The sequence below is a fragment of the Cydia fagiglandana genome, chromosome 15 (assembly GCF_963556715.1).
Source record: "Cydia fagiglandana chromosome 15, ilCydFagi1.1, whole genome shotgun sequence".
Classification (NCBI taxonomy): domain Eukaryota; kingdom Metazoa; phylum Arthropoda; class Insecta; order Lepidoptera; family Tortricidae; genus Cydia; species Cydia fagiglandana.
In genome coordinates, this window is record NC_085946.1 from 13235621 (window position 1) to 13256740 (window position 21120).

At 37.6% G+C, this 21120-nt stretch overlaps 1 protein-coding gene across 1 annotated transcript in view; it reads right to left on the reverse strand.

Moving 5' to 3' along the window:
- Positions 1-559: 559 nt before the first annotated feature.
- Positions 560-21120, reverse strand: part of LOC134671414 (fasciculation and elongation protein zeta-2) — a 70737-nt gene continuing 50176 nt past the window's right edge. Inside the window, exons 2-7 of the mRNA XM_063529269.1 lie at positions 10768-10876; positions 6048-6179; positions 3892-4012; positions 2536-2789; positions 1248-1323; positions 560-782 (exon numbers count right to left, since the gene is read on the reverse strand). Coding sequence (XP_063385339.1) covers positions 700-782; positions 1248-1323; positions 2536-2789; positions 3892-4012; positions 6048-6179; positions 10768-10876 — 775 coding nt within the window. The 3' untranslated portion in view covers positions 560-699. The remainder of the gene's footprint in view (positions 783-1247; positions 1324-2535; positions 2790-3891; positions 4013-6047; positions 6180-10767; positions 10877-21120) is intronic.

The following is a 21120-nucleotide window of genomic DNA, read 5'->3' on the forward strand; positions in this document are numbered from 1 at the left end:
AAAATACTTATCTAGATCATCTTTTTTTGTAAATAGTAACTTTCTACTTTTGAATTTACGTCTGAATCATGAAGTTGTTATAAAGAGAGTCTTCGTCGAAGCTATTCTTATGCAATACAAGACTCTTATTGAAAATATATGTCAATATATGTAGTATACATGAGTAACATTCTCGTGGAGCTATTCAAAAGATGATCACGATACGAATTTTTGATGCCAAATTATAAGGATATAGTACAAGATACCAATTCCTCTGGAACTAATGTTGTAGGACATACTTAATAATTGATTTCTTCATATGGGACCAGCGATTTAATAAAGTGGAACGCATAGCATCAATGTCAACTTATTATCTCTCAAAGGCAAATGATGTTTAGTCCCATAATAAAGTTGCTTATCCTACATGTTTCACTCCAAAAGTATCGGTATGTTAGCGCTGATTTAAACGGCGTGCAAACTCGAATGCGATTTTAGTTACATTGCGGACTGTTGGTTATGTTATGTCCAATTCAACCGATTAAAAACCGCAATGTAATGAAACTCGCATGCGAGTTCTCGCACCGTCTAAATGAGGCCCTATATAATTCTCTCCAAGGTGTAGCGCCACCTGCAATAATCTTAACGCAAGGCAAAATAGGTGTCGATGTGTGCAGAATCGGATGAAGGTGGAAGAATTAGCTAGACTCTATGGCTTAGGTCTTAGGTCGGACAGAGAACTTTGAGTATGTAGTCCGTTAGTAGCGTCGGCACGGTAGGGCTGTCCTCGTTGATAGCCTTTAGAACTGAAACAGAAAATTATTTTCAAATCATAGGAGCAATATCATTATTGTTAGTATGTAGTAGTAGGGCATTTAAAATTAAAACAGCGCTGTACGTACGAGGGACGCATGTTTTCATTCTTTTCTTATTTTCACAAAGGCACAAGCTACGCTTCATACATTTTGACCAATCATTCACTTCACAAAGGCACTATATTTTATGCTAATCCATAATTTAACTACGTATTTTGTATAGTTTGTATTACAAAAATAAATATGTAATAGCTATTATAAAATAAGGTCGAACGGATGAGTCAATATTGACATTATTGTCGATAATTAATAGGATAGTTTGGCGTGGTTTGGCTATTTATTTCACTTATGCCGAACTACCGTATGTCTAGATAAATAAATTCAAGACGTAAATGTATACGTGTCATACGAAATATAGGTAGGTACTAGAAAAAATATCAATAAATGCGGACTTACTTTTAATGAGAACTTGCAGCGTCTGGTTGTCAGGCGGGCCGTTCTCGAGATGGAACGGTATCACGGTAGTCAGGTACTGAAACAACCGCCGCTATTAGATCAGGGCCAACTATTTCAATACCAGCGCTAATGACACACTGCGTCCTTGTGTATGTGTATTGCACTAAAAATGTGGTATGTGGCATGTTAAATGGGGTACCCGTACACAGCCAATTCTTATAAAAAGGTTTGAACTCTGATCTGAACTTTTGCGGCATTGAACACTTTCAGTGCCAAGCGTCCAATTTCCAATAAGCACAGAATGAACACGCTTGCGTATTCTTGGCAGTGAATGTGTAAGTTTCTTTGACTAAAGAAGAAGTATAGGTACAATTGGAAGAACATTAAAGAAGAAAATTTGCAAAACATAAGATCTCCGGAAAAATATATTATGCGTTTGCAAAACCATGCAAAACCAAAGGCTGGCAACATACTACAACGAGTAGAGTTTAATATGCACCCCTGTATATCTTGCCACACACATCCTCTGACTGTACGAACGATTACATAAGATGGCTGATACACAATTACACATGGCTACATACGTATATATCGTCGGGTGACAAGCAAAAGTCACTAACTAGCACCACTGAAATTATTGGACAATATACCGTGTTACAAGTGTAATATAGTGCATTGTTACTTTATTATTTGATAGTAGTTAGTAACTTTTGCTTGTCACCTGACGGTATACAAGATTCAAAAGTATTTATTTATAGATGTTTGAGACGCAAGGGGTAAGATGCCGAGTTGCGGAAAATCGCCCGAACAATATGTTTGAGGGACCTCACACACTAGTATCTCCCGAGCTCAACTATGGATGCTGCTCGACGCAACGTTAGTGCAACTGCACACCATTTTCCATAGCGTGCATTAGCCGCCGACGCTAAAAAGACGCTAGTCGGTGGATCTAAAATCCTTAAACCTCCTTCCTTAAGGCTGATTTAGACGGCGCGCGAACTCGCAATGCGATTTTAGTTACATTGCGGACTGTTGGTTACATCCAATTCAACCAACCGATCAAAACCCGCAATGTAATAAAACTCGCATGCGAGTTCTCGCATCGTTTAAAATAGTCTTAGGGCTGATTTAGACGGCGCGCGAACTCGCATGCGATTTTAGTTACATTGCGGACTGTTGGTTACGTCCAATTCAACCGACCGATCAAAACCCGCAATCTAATGAAACTTGCATGCGAGTTCTCGCAACGTATAAATGAGCATTTATCCTTGAGTAAATAAAGATTTACCTTTGACTCTGAGCCGGAATTGTTGAGGTTCGGCGACCGCGGCGGCGCTCGCTTCTTCTTCTCAGTGTGATACTGCCGCCTCTTGTTCTGCACGGCCAGCAGCAGCGAGATGAAGGTGTTCTTGAGCTCCTTCTCGTATTCCAGCTCGTCCCGGAGAGCCAGTTCCGCGATGAGGGTCTCGGAGAACTCTCTGATGAGGACCTCGAGCTCCATGTAGGTCTCGTTCAGCTGGGTTAGGGAGAGTTGTCGAAGTTCTGGGAAGGATGAGATTAAATAGTGAGTTGAGTGTTTCGTATAAATTACAAATTATTAAAGTTTATATGAGAAGGGTAAAAAAAACAAAGCACATACGTACGTAGAGTTAATTAAGCCTACGGATGTGCAAGTTGCGGAAAGTTTCGAAAAAAATTAGATCCGAAAAGTGCAAATCCTAGCAAAGGCGTATCCATTTAAAGATTCGTAATATTCTTTAGAATTTAATAGGTATCAGGGAAATACAAAAATACTCCTAATTTTATCTTTAATATTTCATGATTGTTTTTGTTACTACTTATACCTCCCAATAACTATTACTTTTTGAATTGCTATAATCTTAACCTTGCAAGTTTCCTTTTCTAGATGCCATTAACTCTTATAATTAAATCAACATGTACTCAATAAAAAGCAGAACTTGATTGTGTGCAATAGCGACTAAATTGCATTTCATTTCAAATTACATCACTATAATTATAGTGTACAAAAAATGCGTACACGCACACTGGGTTGCGTCCATTTAAAGAAGTTCCCAAGAATCTCAAGCAAGTAAGTTACTGTCCTCAATGTTTTTGCACCCAGGAGCGATGGGAAGAATTTTTAGTTTTAATGCTTTGTTTTGATCCAGATTGAAAGGTATTTTTATAGAGATAGATACTATTTTACAATGACTCAGGATTTGCCTAAGACGTTCTACGTGTCATGAAAAACAAGTTATTATAAGATTCTAGTTAGAAGAACTTAGCGCCATACCGATCTCACGACATATCGCAGTTTTTGTAAGCCATTGGTTGAAGATAGTGATTAATGAAATAGCCGATTAAAATAAAAACATACGATGGCGGACTCGGGCATAACTAGACATATTCCATTACGTTTTTATAACTCAGAGGAAGATTTTTTAGGACATACGGTGAAATCACGCTTATATACGGAACTCTATCTTTTAACCAAGCATTATCGAAATCTAAAAAAATATAATTAAAAATCCTCTTTTTGACATCCCCTAAGGCGAAACATCCGTCTGGAAATAATATTTTTTTAAAGTGTTGCTTAAATCTTAACTGTGACCACTACATAGGTAGTATTTTGAATTAAACTTACTGTCTTCATAAAGAGGTGAGTTGAGGACTTCCTTCCCTTTCTCCAGCGCCTCATTGTACTCCAGGACATCACCTTCGGAAGACGGAGTCTCCTGCATCATGTCATCGATTTCTTGTATCACCTGGAAAATTAACATTGTTGGTAAGTAACGACATGACATGAGTAGGAAGGTACGGTCAAGGAATTAAAATTAATTAACATTTTGTACCATGTCGCAGGGACAATAGTATAAAGTCCCTAGCGACTCTCATATTGATTGTCACTGTGACTAGGGAATGCAGTAACCGGCCAAACTTCATAACCGGTTTCGGTTACGGTTATGCCCAAAAAATGTGACGTCCCACGGGTAAAGGTACCTTATGGCAGTTGGGACTTAGGCTATTATTATTTCCGCCCCAATATTAGTGCGGCGTTAAGTGACGTAAGCGCCAGCCGCCATAAGGTACCTTTTGCCGTGAAACGTCACAAATAACCGAATATCGGTTATAATCGGTTATGGTTATTTTCGACAAAAAATGATAAAATAACAATGAAGTCATTAAAACATTACGAAAACGAAGGTACAGATTAGGGAATATGAGTATATTAAGTCTTCGTTTTTTAATAAAACACAAAATACAGTAAAAGTAAAATATGACTTTGGACGTGATACAATATTCAATAAAAATATTTCAAAAATAAGGGAAGTATATACTTTATTATTAAAGTACACGAATGACAAAAATCATAGTCACAGGCGTCACAGGCGAAAAGGCAGGATTTTGTAGTCATTAGAATAAAACATAGAATTTAAGTCACAAATAAATAACCGAAAATAACCGGTTATTCGAATTTCCAATATTCGGTTATAACCGAATATTTCGGTTACGGTTATAACCGATTTGCATTCCCTAACTGTGACTTGTAGGTACCCTGGTACGAAATGGTATGGAAATAAGATTCTTTGACTGTACCTAACTTTTAACATATAGTTCTTAATAAATGAATAGCGTCCATTCCAGAACTTGAATACCTTATCGTTGAATATGCTAACTATATTCAATTTCTCTAGATATCAGTAAATGAAGAACAAAATCCAACCACCTTTATAGAAATTTACCTACTTACACCAAAAAAATCTTAGATTTTGTCAGAATAAAAGTAAGACACAAATATATATATTGAAGGTTGAAGGTGAGTAAAATAGAATCGCCTACGTTGTCAGTATATTATTATAGACAACAAACTAGCACAAGGAGAGTATAAAACACTGGTTTTACAGCTTTACAATGACGCATCAGGTAAAACTACAATCTACAAACTAATCGTGATTGTCGTTTGTTTTTATCATCATCATCATCATCATCATTTCAGCCTATATACGTCCCACTGCTGAGCACAGGCCTCCTCTCATGCGCGAGAGGGCTTGGGCTATAGTCCCCACGCTAGCCCAATGCGGATTGGGGACTTCACATACACCTTTGAATTTCTTCGCAGATGTATGCAGGTTTCCTCACGATGTTTTCCTTCACCGAAAAGCTAGTGGTAAATATCAAATGATATTTCGTACATAAGTTCCGAAAAACTCATTGGTACGAGCCGGGATTTGAACCCGCGACCTCCGGATTGAAAGTCGGGCGTCATATCCACTCGGCCACCACTGCTTTTATATAAGTACCTAATACAACGATTTGTGGAAGCTTTAAATCACCGCCACATCTGTTGGTGTGTTTGTATGTCCGCGATAAACTCAACTACTGAACGGATTTTCAGGTGGTTTTCACCTATACATAGAGTGATTCTTGACGAAGGTTTAGGTGTAAAATTGTTAACTCGTGCTAAACCGGGGCGAGTCGCTAGTAATATCCCAAGTTTAAAATTAGTCACTCAACATTAGAAGAACCACTTACCACTGAAGTAACCACTTTAAGCTATTCAGGGACCGAAAATGAGTTTTAATGCCGTTAAAAAATTTACTATCGAGTTTCTTTATAAACCGAAATTTATTAACAAAAGTTACAAACCAAAAAGGCACGAAACTGTCCGTGGTAATGGTCCGTAATGGTATTATGGCTTGCTGTTAAGTTAGTGTAAAGTAGGTAATTCTTTGGAATAACTCTTCGAAGAAGGGATAGCTTTTTTGAGTTATAGACTCTGGACTTGAATTGATATCTTACTTCATCGGCAGTCTTGACGGGACACTCGTGATCCTGGTGTAGGCCTCCCAGGATGAGCGCGTGCATGTCCAGGTCAGAGGCCACGGCCTCGTCTTCTGAGCTGTGGATCTCGTCGTCTGGGGTCATTGAGCCCTAAAACAAAAGAGTAACGGTTAAATGTGAAAATTTTACTCGAATTAAGTGTTAAATATAAGAATCAGGATTTACGGTCGATATACAAATAATGCAAATATATGGTTTTGTTTATAATAATACTTAGTTTTTTACTTTATACCTACATTGCTAAAAATAACAATGAATAATGATTTTCAGCGAAAACTATAACCAGAATCACTTGTAAAAAATTACACCAATTTGACTTTTGATATCCGACTTTAGTTTAAGTATAGTTTTTTATTAATTTAATGATCTCGAAATTCTATAATCGTACATATATGTAGCTGTTATTTCTTTTGTTAGATTCTAAAAAGTTTAATGTCAGTAGTCAGTATGCACCTACATTAGTATGCAAGTTTTCCACAGCCGTAGCATTTGTTTGAAATCTCATATAACAATCTACGTCATATATCATCTTCCCATGGAACAATGTGGGACACCAGACACCGCGCGGCACACGGTATCAGGTTTCTTTACAAAAAGGACTAAAACAAAAGCGGCTCGAAAGCCGCCGCCTTTTGTCCTTCCGTCTCTTTTACATCAGCTGCGTAAAAGGGAAATGGAAAAAGTAGCCTTAGGTTTTATCGACTTCGTTAATAGGGCAGGCGATAACATGAGAAATCCAGAAACATTACTTATAAACAGAAAGCGAGTCCGTAGCTAAAGGCTCATATTGACGATGCGAGAACTCGCATGCGAGTTTCATTACATTGCGGTTTTTGATTGGTGGGTTTAATTGGACGTATTATCAATAGTCCGCAATGTACCTAAAATCGCATGCGAGTTCGCGCGCCGTCTAAATCAGCCCTAAGGGTGGGAGACCCAAAAGGACTAATTGGGTCTACTAATTGATCTTATTTTGACATCACTACACCAATGCAGCATATTGTGCTGTCATAGCGAGATAAATTTGCAAAATTTTAATGGGACAATGGATGCCGCTTGGACACATCGCCGTGTGCCTGCTATACTGCCACAATTCAAAATTTTTGATTTTCTGGATTATTGCAGATTCGTATTCAAAATTGTTCAATTTACGACCTTATTTCGAGAGCCATAGCAAAAAAGGTCTTTAAGAGCCTTTTTCTCACAAGTGGCCTTATGCATTTGACCATAAATTGTCAGACAATTCCCTGCAATACAGCCACTTTTGAGTTGTGGCTATAAAGCACACGTTTTAAATGAAGCTTTTGAGTTGCGTCCTAGAAAATAATAATTAGCTGTGAGTTACACACATTATTATTATCGCGTACAGTGATCTTGTTCCTATCAAAGTTGATATAAGTTCAAAAACTAAAACCCGACTACTGCAAATCGCGCTCTAAAAAGTATGAAACAAGATAGAATTCTTATCTGAAGTTATCAAACAGGAAATATTATAAATGTTATAATTTTTTTAATAAAAAAATACAACGTAATAAAATGTATTACATTTTTGATATATTTACAGAGATATTCAAAGGATCGCCGTGCATGGTCGTATGCCGATTATAAACTTTAAGGTAAAGTGGCATACGACCACAGCTATCCTCTGAATCTCTGTAAAAATATAAATAATGTAGTAAATTATACATAATTACGTTGTATTTTTTTATTAAAAAAATTATAACATTTATAATATTTCCTGTTTGATAACTTCAGATAAGAATTCTATCTTGTTTCATACTTTTAGAGCGCGATTTGCAGTAGTCGGGTTTTAGTTATTGAACTTATTTTTTATATAATTAATTTTGGGGTCATGACTTCGTTACTAACTACCTATTCGAAGTCACTTTATATTACTTTTTCGAGGGCATCCCCAGTACAGAAATACACGCAGAGCGCCACATATATCGGGCTGCGCTATCCTTTGGCATGGAGGCGCTTTCGGCGCCCAGCTTTGGAACGTGTACAGTGCGCCTCCTACGTCGGGCTACGCCCGACTCTATTACTATGAGGGCGCCGAAGGCGCCCGGCTTTGGAACGCGTAGAGCGTGTCTTGTACGTCGGGCTACGCCTGACTCTTTTAGTATAAGGGCGCCAAAGGCGCCCGGCTTTGGAACGCGTAGAGCGAGCTTCGTACGTCGGACTACGCCCGACTCTTTTAGTATGAGGGCGCCTTCGGCGCCCGGCTTTGGAACGCGTACAGCGAGCTTCGTACGTCGGGCTACGCCCGACTCTTTTAGTATAAGAGCGCCCAAGGCGCCCGGCTTTGAACGCATACAGTGCGCCTCGTACGACGACGGGCTACACCCGACGCGTTGAGTATGAGGGCGCCGAAGGCGCCCGGCTTTGGAACACGTACAGCGTGCCCGCACGTCTTTTGTACGGCTGTTTCATGCATTTGCCCGGATTTGGTAAGCGTCCAGCGTGTCACGTATGTCGACACTTTTAGTATGAGAAAGTCGAAGTCGCCTGGCTTTGGACTGCTTGCAGCGCGCCACGTACGTCAGGCTACGCCCGACTCCTCTAGTATGAGGGCGCCGAAGGCGCCCGGCTTTGGAACGCGTACAGCGAGCTTCCTACGTCTCTTGTACGGCTGTTTCATACATTTTGGCTGATCTGGACTTCTATACCTATTCACGTTATAAAATATTGCAGGTCATTAAAAAAAACACTATGTTTATAGCGGCCAAACAAATTTATTTTGCAAATACCTTCTTGTATCGCCGTAGTCGGGTAATACGCGGATAGAATCCAGAGCGCTTGTAGATTCGTAGTTCGAATTACCTACCCGATAAATTAATGTTTCATCGGGTGCATGCAAGCAAAGCCGGTCGCAAAAGCTAACAATATTTATATATTTGAAATGTGCTAACTGAGCTCTTTCAAATGATATACGTCACGTAATCATTACTTATTTTTATTTTTTTCGTTCGTGACTTTATGACCTCTAGAGGACGCCTTGTTCATTTTTTTTGTGACTTTATATAGCCTATAACCAGCGGACGATTATTTAAGATAATTCGAATGACATATCGTTTGTCAAATTATAATGTGTACTTTAGAAGTTATGAGGGAACAAATGAACATACATACATACATACCCACATACATACCGGTCAAAATCATAACCCTCCTTTTGCGTTGCCGTAGTCGGGTAAAAATAAAGGGATTTTAACTATTTTGGTGTTTTTATTTATATTTGCATGGTAACCTTTATCCAATAATTTTGTGTTTAAATTTGGCCGCATCTCAAAATCTTTAAAAAACGTTTCTGCAATACGGCCACAACTCTAAATACCTGTCTTTCGGGCCTTGTGTCTTAAAAAATATACATTTCTTTTAAAAAGTGGCGTGGTCATAAGGAAGGTTATATCATTCCGAGTAAAAAAAGCTAAATTTTAAATTCATAGACCTAAAACTAAAGGAGTAAGATCCTATTAAACACCCTGAACTATACTCTCAAAACTTTGAGACGCGATTTCTCGAAAAAACGGTTTTTTGAGATGTGGCAGTGTAGCAGGCACACGGCGACATCAGTTTTAGGACAGATTTTAGATAGGTATGTAGGTAAATATAACAATAGAAACCACGAACGTTCTCATTTTACGTATTGAACGTGATTCTTACCGCTTGCAGATCACGGATTCCGGTCCTATTTAGTGGATTTTTCGTCATTGTATTATTTAGATGCCGATGTCGATACTATAGGTAATGTTGCACATTGACGCTAAAATATGCGCGGTTAAAACTCAGGAATCTTTTCGTTGTACGCTTGAAAATTGGACTCGAGCGACCAACGGGAATACGCGGTTAATAAATGAAACCATGACGAAACAGTTCATTTGCGCTGTGTTGTTAATTAGTGATGAATCATACGAATATGTAAACCATATAAAAATAGCGATGTATAGTAATTAAGGATGAACGATTAAAGCATACATCACATAAAGCGTATAAAAGAGCGTATCATAGAGATGTATGAAAACATGCCACAATCGGTAAATACGTGCTTATTTATTTATTGGAAGGTTTACAAAAGCCGAACAAATAATACGAATGTTGTTAAAAAATCCATCAACATCGTAATTGTACCTGGATCTATGTTTATTGCGCATGTCATAACATAACGGTCTGAACATACATTTATTAATTCAAACATCTGGGGCCTTATGAATCAGAATTCTGCCCTGCTTATCGCATGTGCAGTACTTGCACGAAAATCATCGTTTAAATACAGAACTTATTCAAAGAGAACAAGATAAACAATTGCATGACTTTTCCACTGCGATTACTACATATGTTGTTAGCACGGCAGAATTGGTTCTGCTAATTTTAGTCCAAAATCGTTTTACTTTGGTCCCATAAGTTTAACTCTCAAATAAATTCTAGCGTCACATTTTACTAGAGACGTTTTTAAATCGGCTAAATTATAGGTAGTTTATATAAATACTGGTTTATATTTATAATAGAGTTAGACCAAGAAAAGTCTGCAGCGTTTTGATAGCCCATGCAGTGCTAGTATTATTTATACGTCATAATTTCATAGAAGTAGGAAATTTAAAATGACACTTGCACTGCGGGTGCTATCAAAATCGCTGCGGGCTTTTCTTTGTCTGACTTTATAAAGCTTTTAGCTTACCTTTTTGTCACTTAAATTTAAGGTGGGAATGTGCATCTTCCTGGAAAACGACTTGGTCCAGTCTATGGGCAGGATGTTGCCGAAGTTGCCGGTGATTGTCCACCACATTCTGCAATAAATAACTTACAATTAATTTAAATATGAAGTTTCAGCCCTTGAAGTGCCTAATAAATAACGAGTTTGGACATGTATCAAGGTTGTAACCACAGCCCTTGAAGTGCCTTAGGACGACGAGTAACGAGTTTGGACATGTGTCATGGTTGTAACAATCAACGTCATCATATTAGCCAGAGGAAGTCCACTGCCGGACATGATAGGCCTCTCCCAAAGAGTGCCACAATGACAGATCTTGCGCCACCCGCATCCAGCGGACTCCCGCGACCTTTACCAGGTCATCACAATACAGATACAAAACCTTTGATATTGTTTTGTTATTTTGATATTGTTACAGCTTGTAAAACAAACTGATAATGTGAGCAAAGGTAATTTTTCACCACAATTGTGGCAAACATAGTAAGTCAGCAGATTATCAAGCTCGAAAAGCATGCCCTACCCCAACTTTCTGCGTCAATTTGGTAAAAAATAAAAAATAAAACTACAGAAAAAAATCTTAGTTAAGATCTTACAATTCGGTCATGGTTGTTACAAGATTAAAGATGGAGTGTTATTTCTGATGTCACGCCCTGTCCACAGGAAGCAATTGCCAGTAATGAGCGATTCGTTCACGGACATGACAGCACCGTTTTGTCCGTTTTATATCATCTATTCGTGCAAGTAAACTACACGCAAAAGTTTCATGATAACGAAGTCTATCGTTATGCAAGAACTCTGTAGGTAACCCTGTCATATGATAGGAATCAATGGAGAATAGTTTTCTAGTGTCCATTTCCATCTTTTTGGTTTACTAAGCACTAGTACTTTATGTGCCCGCACATAATAACAAAATGTACATGTAACTATATAGTACATTGAAAATCAGGAGTACGATAATGAAGTATAAATCTTCTCATACAAATGTCAGCACATTTCAAAAGGTTTAAAATCCAGTATCTGACTGCCAAGCACCATAACTCCAAAGACACTTTATCAACAGCTCATGCAGCATCCGATGGACTCTCACAGACTAATCGCATAATAAATGTGCGGCTAACGTCCGCTCTATCGGCTCCGAGTCGCATTTTTATTTTTATTATGTCCAACGCTAAGATTATCTAAAGCTGACCCGATTTATCAACTCAGGAATTCTTGTTCGTGGAACGATGGGATTTATTTCAGTTGAGACTTATTTATTTGGTGCCAGCTCGCTTTATAATGTGGTGTTATTTTAACTTTTGAATGAGGAAAGGATTGTGACCGAATGTTTGGGGATTAAGTCCCAAGCATGGATTCAAGAAGTGGAGCCACCGAGATTTTTGATGTAAATTTTTAGGGGGGGGGGGGGCTCTTAATCCTGCCAAAGTAAATCTCTTGTTCATGCAACGCCGTATGTTAGGCCCAGCACCATCCGCTATAAGAGTGGACATTTCTTGCTATGAGGGCAATAGATCCTTTCTCATCCCATTATACCTGTAATCATATGTAATCATGGATGACAAAGACATAGTACTGTATGTACATAACCAGTAACCTTCAGTGCGTGAGTAATCCCGCAGAACGCCGGGTAGCTCAGCTCACAGAAGGGTATATCTTAGTAGGCATGCCGGTCAGTTGCGTCCGTTTTGTACGGGGCGCGCAATTGCGTCAGGCCTCCAATACGCCGCAAGGCCGGTGACGCGTCCCGGTCCAGAGTTCTGTTTACGCTCGGTATGCCGGTTTATGACTTTACAAGAATAGGTACTTGTTGTTTTTTGCCTCGATGTTGTGCCGGTTTTTAAGTTTTAGAAGTTTGCAAAGGAAATCATATCATAAATACAACAATCAAAGAGGAGGCTGTCTGCAGATACAACACAACAACTTTCAAAATTTTACTTTATAGATTTTATTACTAGAATTTCCTTCACTCCCTGTGAATTGTGTTCTGCCTATTTTTCACTATTTCTTACAGATCGTCTTCAAGTCACACGAGCACGACTTCTGGCAATGGCAAACCAATACTTGAGTGATTCCTCCTAGATGATCCCCTGTGTCCTCCGGAATCTCCGGATAGAAGCGAAGGGATTATCTTGGGAAACACAAATACATACATATTATACATCTTCTTATTATAAGTAGTCATAACTACAGTACAAAATTCATTACACAAGTAATTCAAGTTTTATGATTAATGAAATGTTACATTCGGACATGGGTACCTCACGTGAACAGAACTTAACTATGATTAGAAAGTTTGACCTCTCCGATACAATTTCATTGACCTTTTAAATGTAATCTCTCTCTAAACCCAACGTAATAATTGCTGTTAAGTTAAATTTATTCCCCCTTAATCCTAATTTACATCGCCGATCCCCGGCGCTAATAAAATTACGATTACAAATTGTCTACAATTACAGTACCTAAGCCCAATTTGATTAGTCAATGTACCTCTATAATTAATTTTGTGAACGATTTTGGGTTTGTAAACGTTTGCTTATGTCATGCATGACATTTAAATAGGTATTATGAAAAAGCTTAAATGGCTCCTCTGTTCATAAAGAAAATTAAGATGATTCATAAATATGTTTTCTTAGGCGTTACAAGAAATCCCTAAAAATTTGTGTTCATAACATCTTGGCGCCCTAGGATGGTGTGGCGCTTCAGGTACTTTAATAAACGTGATTTGACGGCTTATGGATACACAAATTTAAGGATGAATGAAGCCATATAAAAGTGTAACAACCGTATCGTAAAACACCTCCAAGCGGCCGTCACGCGTGACTCAGCCGGAGACTCAAATTGTCGCTAATTCGAGATGTCGCTGCATTCAATTGAGGAATGTACCGCTTTACATCAACCAAACCGAAACGACCAATAGACAATAGTGAGTAAAGTAAACATACGACGTTGTTATCATTAGAGTGTTATTGGTGAGGTATGAAGATGGCATGGGCTCATGTGTATGTATGACTGGTGATGTTGCTGTCTGTCATAGTTGCTACAGAGTTCGGTAACTGACCACATGCTAATTAGTTGCGCTGTTAGTCTTTTGTTTGTTTACGTAAGTAAATCTGTACGGATATGATGATCGTTCTTGTCTACGTGACAGCGGTCTCCGTCACTTTCAATCGCGCTCTGTTAAAAAGTGACGGATATTTTGTCACGTGGATAAAGTCATCCATAATAGGCCTGCTGGTTGTCATTTCACTGCCATTTCAGTTGTCATGCCACTAAGGCGAATAACCTGTTGAGTATATTGAGAAGTCTGTCGTAAATATCTGTAAATTACAGCCAATTCTTACACAATAGGTAGGTACTTAAATGCGGACTGATTTCATTATGATTTAATTTGTCCAAAACAGCAAGTTCTATGGACAACTAATTTAATAAATGGGTATAAAAGGTACTTGAGTTTCATGTAATCTGTATGCTATCCACCTAACCATGTTTAATGTGATTTGAATAGTCACACCCAAAATTATCTTCGTATATTTATTTATCTAATGATAGTTAAGACTATGAAACAGTGTTACAGCGCCATGTAAAAGACACTTGTACAATATTTATGTAAATTTTGGACTCCGAGTATAAAGTATAAAGAGGATAAAGGACTCTGTATACAGCATTGCTGACTTTTCACTTTAAAAGTTACAACATACCGGTGTCTATTTGAATTCCGGGCCCGATTGTTGGTTCCAAACAGTTCCACTCTATTTTTAAGACAATTGGATCGGACGATGTAAATTATCTCGATGGAAACGTTGCAATAGGCTTCTCCATTTATTACATATACATTTATTACATATACAGAGGCCTACTCAGATAGTAAATTATTGTTATCAATTTGTGACATTTCTGGTTGAAGAAATGTCGCCGTTGACTGCTGACAGATCATAGCCGTAATACATTGATAACAAGAAATTACTATCCGGATAGGCCTCGCAATATTTATGATGTTAAGTTGATGTAATGTAATAATTATATGATTTATCAATAAAATAATACTGTAAAAACCTTTAAAGACAAGAAAACTTAGTGGTCTTTTAACTTTATGGTTAGTCAGATTACATGGCAGAAAAAGTTGCGTAAGATGTGACTCGTGCAGTTGGGTACCTGATATTTCCACATTTTGCGAAATGTTTAATGTTTAAATATAAATAAGTCCTCAAGTATTAAGGGCTTGTTACGTGGACTGGACCTATTAGTACCTCTGGGTGACCTTTGTTGCGGTCTCAATCGCCTGGGGTCGCCGTGCTACTTGTACGTTGTGCAAGGCACTTTTATACGTTCCACGGTGTTATTCCTATAGCACAGAGGGTCTACCGCGAAAATCGAAATTTAATTTTCTGCCTCTATCACTTTTGTATATTCGAGCGATAGAGAGGCAGATTTCAATTTTCTATTTGCGCGGTAGACCCAGGTCGGCCTCGCCTCGATTTATTAAAGACTACTAGTTACCTATGTCAAAATATGCGTTTTTTTAATTTGTTAAATATCTGAATTGACAGAATCTTCTGTAGATTGAGTTATAGCTTGACTTTGAAGTCTTTTTACTTGTAAAACATAGTAGAGTTCTTCTAATTTAGGCTTGAGTTTTTACTGACTCTATATGAAGGGTACACGGAAAGAAAAATTTTAATCTCAAAATTTAGAGCTCTCAATTACCTAAGTACTAGTTACATCTGTTACTTCTGTAATTATAAATATCTTGTCAGAGTGACTAGACATGTTCTTTCCGTGGACCCTTCATGTGCAGTCAACGGTAAGAATATGGGTGTACAAATCATTTCAAAAATATGTCCCATAACTCTTATGTCAGTGAATTAAGAACTATGGGACATATTTTTGAGTAAGTTGTCTACACCCATATTTTTACCGTTGTCTGTGCAAGTGCGTCCTCCAAATACGCATTGTTATTAAGTATCTCGAGTTTAACGTTACATTGGTACGAGTATGTTAGAGCAAACGACACATGCGTGCGGTGCGTAATGCAATCGAAATACATGGCCTGGTATAATCTGTGGCCTGGACTCGTTCTGTAACTACTGGATAAACGCGCTTATTTAGTTTAGACCTTATTTCAATTGAATTACGGTTTACCTATAATCAAGTACGTTGCTGTTGGTACAGAGAGATTGCGACTTGGCTTACATTTTATTGACACTTACGTAACCGTGATTGGGTTAATTTCGAAAAGTGTGGGAACATTTTATTTGATGAAGTCCTTATGATTTTGCAAATTGTGAAGAAAGTGGCATTATTTATGCTGAATACTTAAGTAGGTAGGATCTTTTTTCCTTCGTTACACTCCGTACAGAGTGGTCGTGGCCATTATGTAAACTTTTGACTGACTCGCTTAACGACACGTCGCTATTCCTATCCCTTAGCGCAGAGCCGCTTTTCGTGAGCATTCGCTTTGGCTGACACACTGGCTTTGATTTGGTCGGTCCATCTCATTGGCGATCTTCCTCTAGCCCTGTCACCTCCCACTCTTCCTTGCACATCTAGACGTTCTATGGATGACCGTAGTAGGTTAAACAGGAGGAAATGTCGACCAGGGCAAAAGTATTTAAACATAAGTGGTTCCCGGTGTCGTTTCAATATCATTCAGATTTCATCTTAATAAAAGTTTAGGTAATTTTTTTTTGGGTCATTGCATACATTCAGTGATAATGGCAATTGGAACTAATGGAACATATCAAAGTGGATCACTAGAACGCGTGAAATTAAATTTAGCATCAATTTAACATTATATTCATAAAGGCGGGTTGTAAACATGTACAATTTATATATGAGTTCGAAAAGTGTTTAAACTTTTTATCTGTTCTCGGCATATTTATTTTAACAGAGGGATAATAGAAAGTTCAGTTGCCCTAGTGCGAACGATAATACACGATTATACAACATAGGTACTGTGGTACAAAGCTATACCCATATTTTACGTTTATCGATCGTTTAATGTACATTGAGGTGGAGTTTGTGTTGACGTTGTCATTTGTTTCAGGGCTGATTTAGACGACGCGCGAACTCGCATGCGATTTTAGTTACATTGCGGACTGTTGGTTACGTCCAATTCAACCGAACGATCAAAACCCGCAATGTAATGAAAGTCGCATGTGGGTTCTCGCATCGTCTAAATGAGCCCTTTTCTTTTGAATATAATACACTGGCACTCCTTTGAAGTGTGAATGATAATGATAAAAATAAGACTTGTAAATCGTAAGTGTAATCAGTTATTTGTTTAGATGTCGTTGATCGTACTCAAAGATACTATACGTTTAAGATAGTCTCTTGAGTTGTTACCGTTTATATTCAACTAACACGTTTGCTCGACTTTGCATATCACAGCAGATTTAGCCTTTTATCTAACAATATTAAGCGCTAATTGACAATCCAGTAACAAATTAAATTAATTGGTGACGACAACAAGTGTTTATTGAATTACTTTTGGGCATTTACTCGTATTCTATCTAATAGAACACTTTATGTATATGTAACTTGTAAGTACCTAGTAGGATTAGGATTATCTGTGACACGGCAAAATGACAATTTAAATAACACACAGTTTGGTGGAGTCGTTAAAGATTGCATCACTGGCCTGGCCATATGGCGATCTTCGCGTTGGTTGACACTTCAGACCTAAAACAGCATGCTTGTAGGCAGATGTTTATGTTGGTTCCAAAATTATGATGAGAATATTTAACTTTCTTTTAAACAAATGAAAGTTGCAGGATGTCTGACAATGACACGTATATTCCTCTTAGGTATACTTCTTGTAACAAGAAGAAATATTATACCCCTAGCTAAGCCTACCCCGTAGCCTTGTTTACCCTCTGGGTTGGGAGGTCAGATGGCAGTCGCTTTCGTAAAAACCAGTGCCTACGTCAAATCATGGGATTAGTTGTCAAGCGGACCCCAGGCTCTCATGAACCGTGGCGAAATGTCGGGATAACGCGAGGAAGACGAAGAAATATTATGACGCTAGAACAATTTATTTATGAGAGTGTACCTGTTACTTTATTAATTATAATAAAGGTACTTTAATTTAAGTAAGTAATTTAAAAGGATTCTTTTTTAAACATTGGTACATAGGTATTTATATCGTTACTTTTTCAAATTGTGGAAGTAGCCTCGTATTTTGTACAAAATGCAAGAATATAAATTTCTTACAATGTCGGAACGCCCGTAATGAAGGTATAAAATGTTTCCGAAATCGCGTGCCTTTATCTCATCGAAGAAAGTTGCCAGGCGGGTTTTTTGGCAGGCCATTATAGTTACATGCCCTTTTCAGACCGGTTATGTATCTTAGCCAGACATCTGTTGCATTTCATTATTCGTCATCAATCCTACATTTTATAATAATGGCTATGGATACATTGGATACCAAACGTTGAGCAGCCGGCGTATTATGGATGGTTTTATCCATCTTTATCCACGTGATAAAACAACTGTCACTTTTTAACACCGTGGGTTAGAAAGTGACGGACACCGTTTTATCACGCTGTCACGTAGACAAGAATGACCATCATATCCGTACCGAAGAAAAATATAAATATAACATTTATCACAGATTGAGTGTTAATTGTACAAGTAGATGAGTTTTAACATACTATAAATCAGCTTCAAGTAGCCAAGCATTCAACCAGTAAATGGTAGAGTTTTGAAGCCAAATAGTTTTTACAATCGCCATACGTAGTTGGAATAATCGTTTAATCAGTGGGTTTACTGTCATTACACATTTCATAATGACAGAAATTATGTATAAAAAAGCCCAAAAGCCCTCTTGCCACAGTATAATGTTTCTAAAGATATGCAGTTACGAAAAAATATCTGCATTCGTGGTTTTATGCAAAAATGTCATATTTTTCATTTAAAGTATCTACCACACTGTTGTTTAGGGCGAAGATAACGCGATCCTAACACGAATCCGTGCCAGTGGCCCAAAACATTTCACCGCCTGATACGGCGAGGCACCGTTATATCGAACATATCTGTTTGATTTTCGAATCAGCTCCCCTGATTTTTTGGCACCGACTACGACTTTCAATTCCTCTTTGAAAACGTTCTGTGACCAAATTGTAATATTTACTGATAAGCTGTAATGCCTAGATTAACGTAATTACCGGTGTCCCTAAATATTTTTTTAAAACATATTTATGTATTTTATTCTAAAATTAATTTAATGCCGATGATGTTTAGCCTTTAGCTAAGTATATTGGTTACTAAATGTTCTAAGTTTATTGCTTTGTTCACGTAACCTAAATTCGTAACGATGTAGGTAAGTGAGTCCATAAAATAAAATAAAATAAAACGATATACATACCAATTAAAACTGGGCTCAATTTGTACACGCGCAGTTATTTGTTCGAATTGCTTTTTTCACAAGTCATCGCTGTATCATTCTGTTTAATATATTATGATTGCTATTTATTGTTGTGTCACTCAAAATTTGGGCTATTAGGTCATACGTGGCCTTGAAAAGTGCCATAAAAAACAATTGAAGTAACATCTACTTAACACTCTACAGAGACTTCGGCAAGCGTACGCAAAAAATTTTTTATAAAGGGAAAAATGGAAAAAAAATACCGGTAATTAAAATAATATGGAATATCGTTGACATAAAGTAGAAAAATATTACTAAAGCCTTACAATCACTCTTGAACCGCAATTATAGTATTTATATTTATTCTAAGACTCACATCAAAGGTAGGTCCTCTTGAACACCTCACTTAACTTTTTTTTCTTTATAACTCTTGTCAGAATCCTTGTAAATCAGTACTTATATTCGTAAGTGGCTTTCAAGACTTTCAAGTCACTCGAAGTAAAAATAAGTTTCTCCACTGAAGCAGAGTCTCTGTTTTCAACAAAGACTAGATAAAACCTTACTTGGCTACAGTATCTTTGTGTAGAAGCACTTGAGTGTTGTTTCTCTGTAGTGGCTATCTCAGGTTGTCATCGAGTGGGTTGCAGCCAAATGGATATTCGACCTCAGAACGCCGTACATGGTAATGTGTGGTAACCGGTGTTGGCAAAAAGTTAGCTTGGAAGTTTTTACCGTGCTTAGTGTAGGTAAGTATACCTATGTTAGGTCAATTACTCGTGATTTTCAAAGTATAAGCATGTAAAAGATTTTTTACCGTTTGATCTAAGTAATCCTATCTAATAATCAGGATGTATTGTGTTTAGCAAAAATGTGTCAACCCGCATTCATTTTGCAATAAAATGTCAACTTTAAGCGTAAATTCTTTCAGTTCACAATTTATTGCATAATTAATGTGGGTTGACACATTTTGCTAAACACATCCTGATTATTATTTCTACTTAGTATTGCTTAACAGCATCAGTGGCGGCGCGTCAAATATATCCATAGGCAAGCCGGGGCTAATTTGGCTTACATATTTTCCTTACAACTCTGCTCAAATGTCCAAAAACAGGCAAGCCGGCGGGAATCGGCTTTTATGGACGCGCCGCCACTGAACAGCATCCACTTGTCCTTAACAAACCTTTATTTCCTTCTGTTTGTAACTTAAACTCAGGTAGATATTATTGCCCGAATTTAACCTATTATACATAAATATACCTAACATAACGATTTGCTTGTATAAATATTTGACCAACTAGCACCCACACGTGCAGTTTCGAAGTAATTTTATAAACTATAACATGCATACATAACAAGTTGCAATGGTGCAACGATATAAGCGGAGCACCTACCTACCTAAGTGCTTCTGAGAACTACCTAGGTACCTAGCTTTCTCGTTTTACGCTGTGCGTACCTATAGGTATACTCATGTATTTTACAATGCAAGAAACTATAAAATGTAATCTCAAGTTTTTACAACTTACTCGTATTTAATATCTATTGTACAGTTACTTTCCGAGCTAAGTTTGTTTTTATATCAAAGACACTACAAATAATAGTTTATTGGCTCTTACCTAACTATTAAAAAATAAAGATATCTAATATTAATACGGGGCCCGATTCGGATTTTGAAATAGACATCTATTAGATATCTTTTAGGGGTCTCTATTGTTTCCCAAATAGTTTCAAGTCAAAATGTATTGTTTGTCCGAATTTTCGTTAGTTATAATTGGTTTTTCTCAGAAACGCGTAACTTTTCAGGATTGCCATAAAACAAACCTAACCTAACCTAACCTATCTACAGAACAACCTTAGGAAAATCCTGAAAAATTAACGGTTTCAGTTTTATGACTAACGATAATATGACAAGCAATACTTTATGGCTTAAAACTTTATGGGAAACAAAGGGACCCCATCTT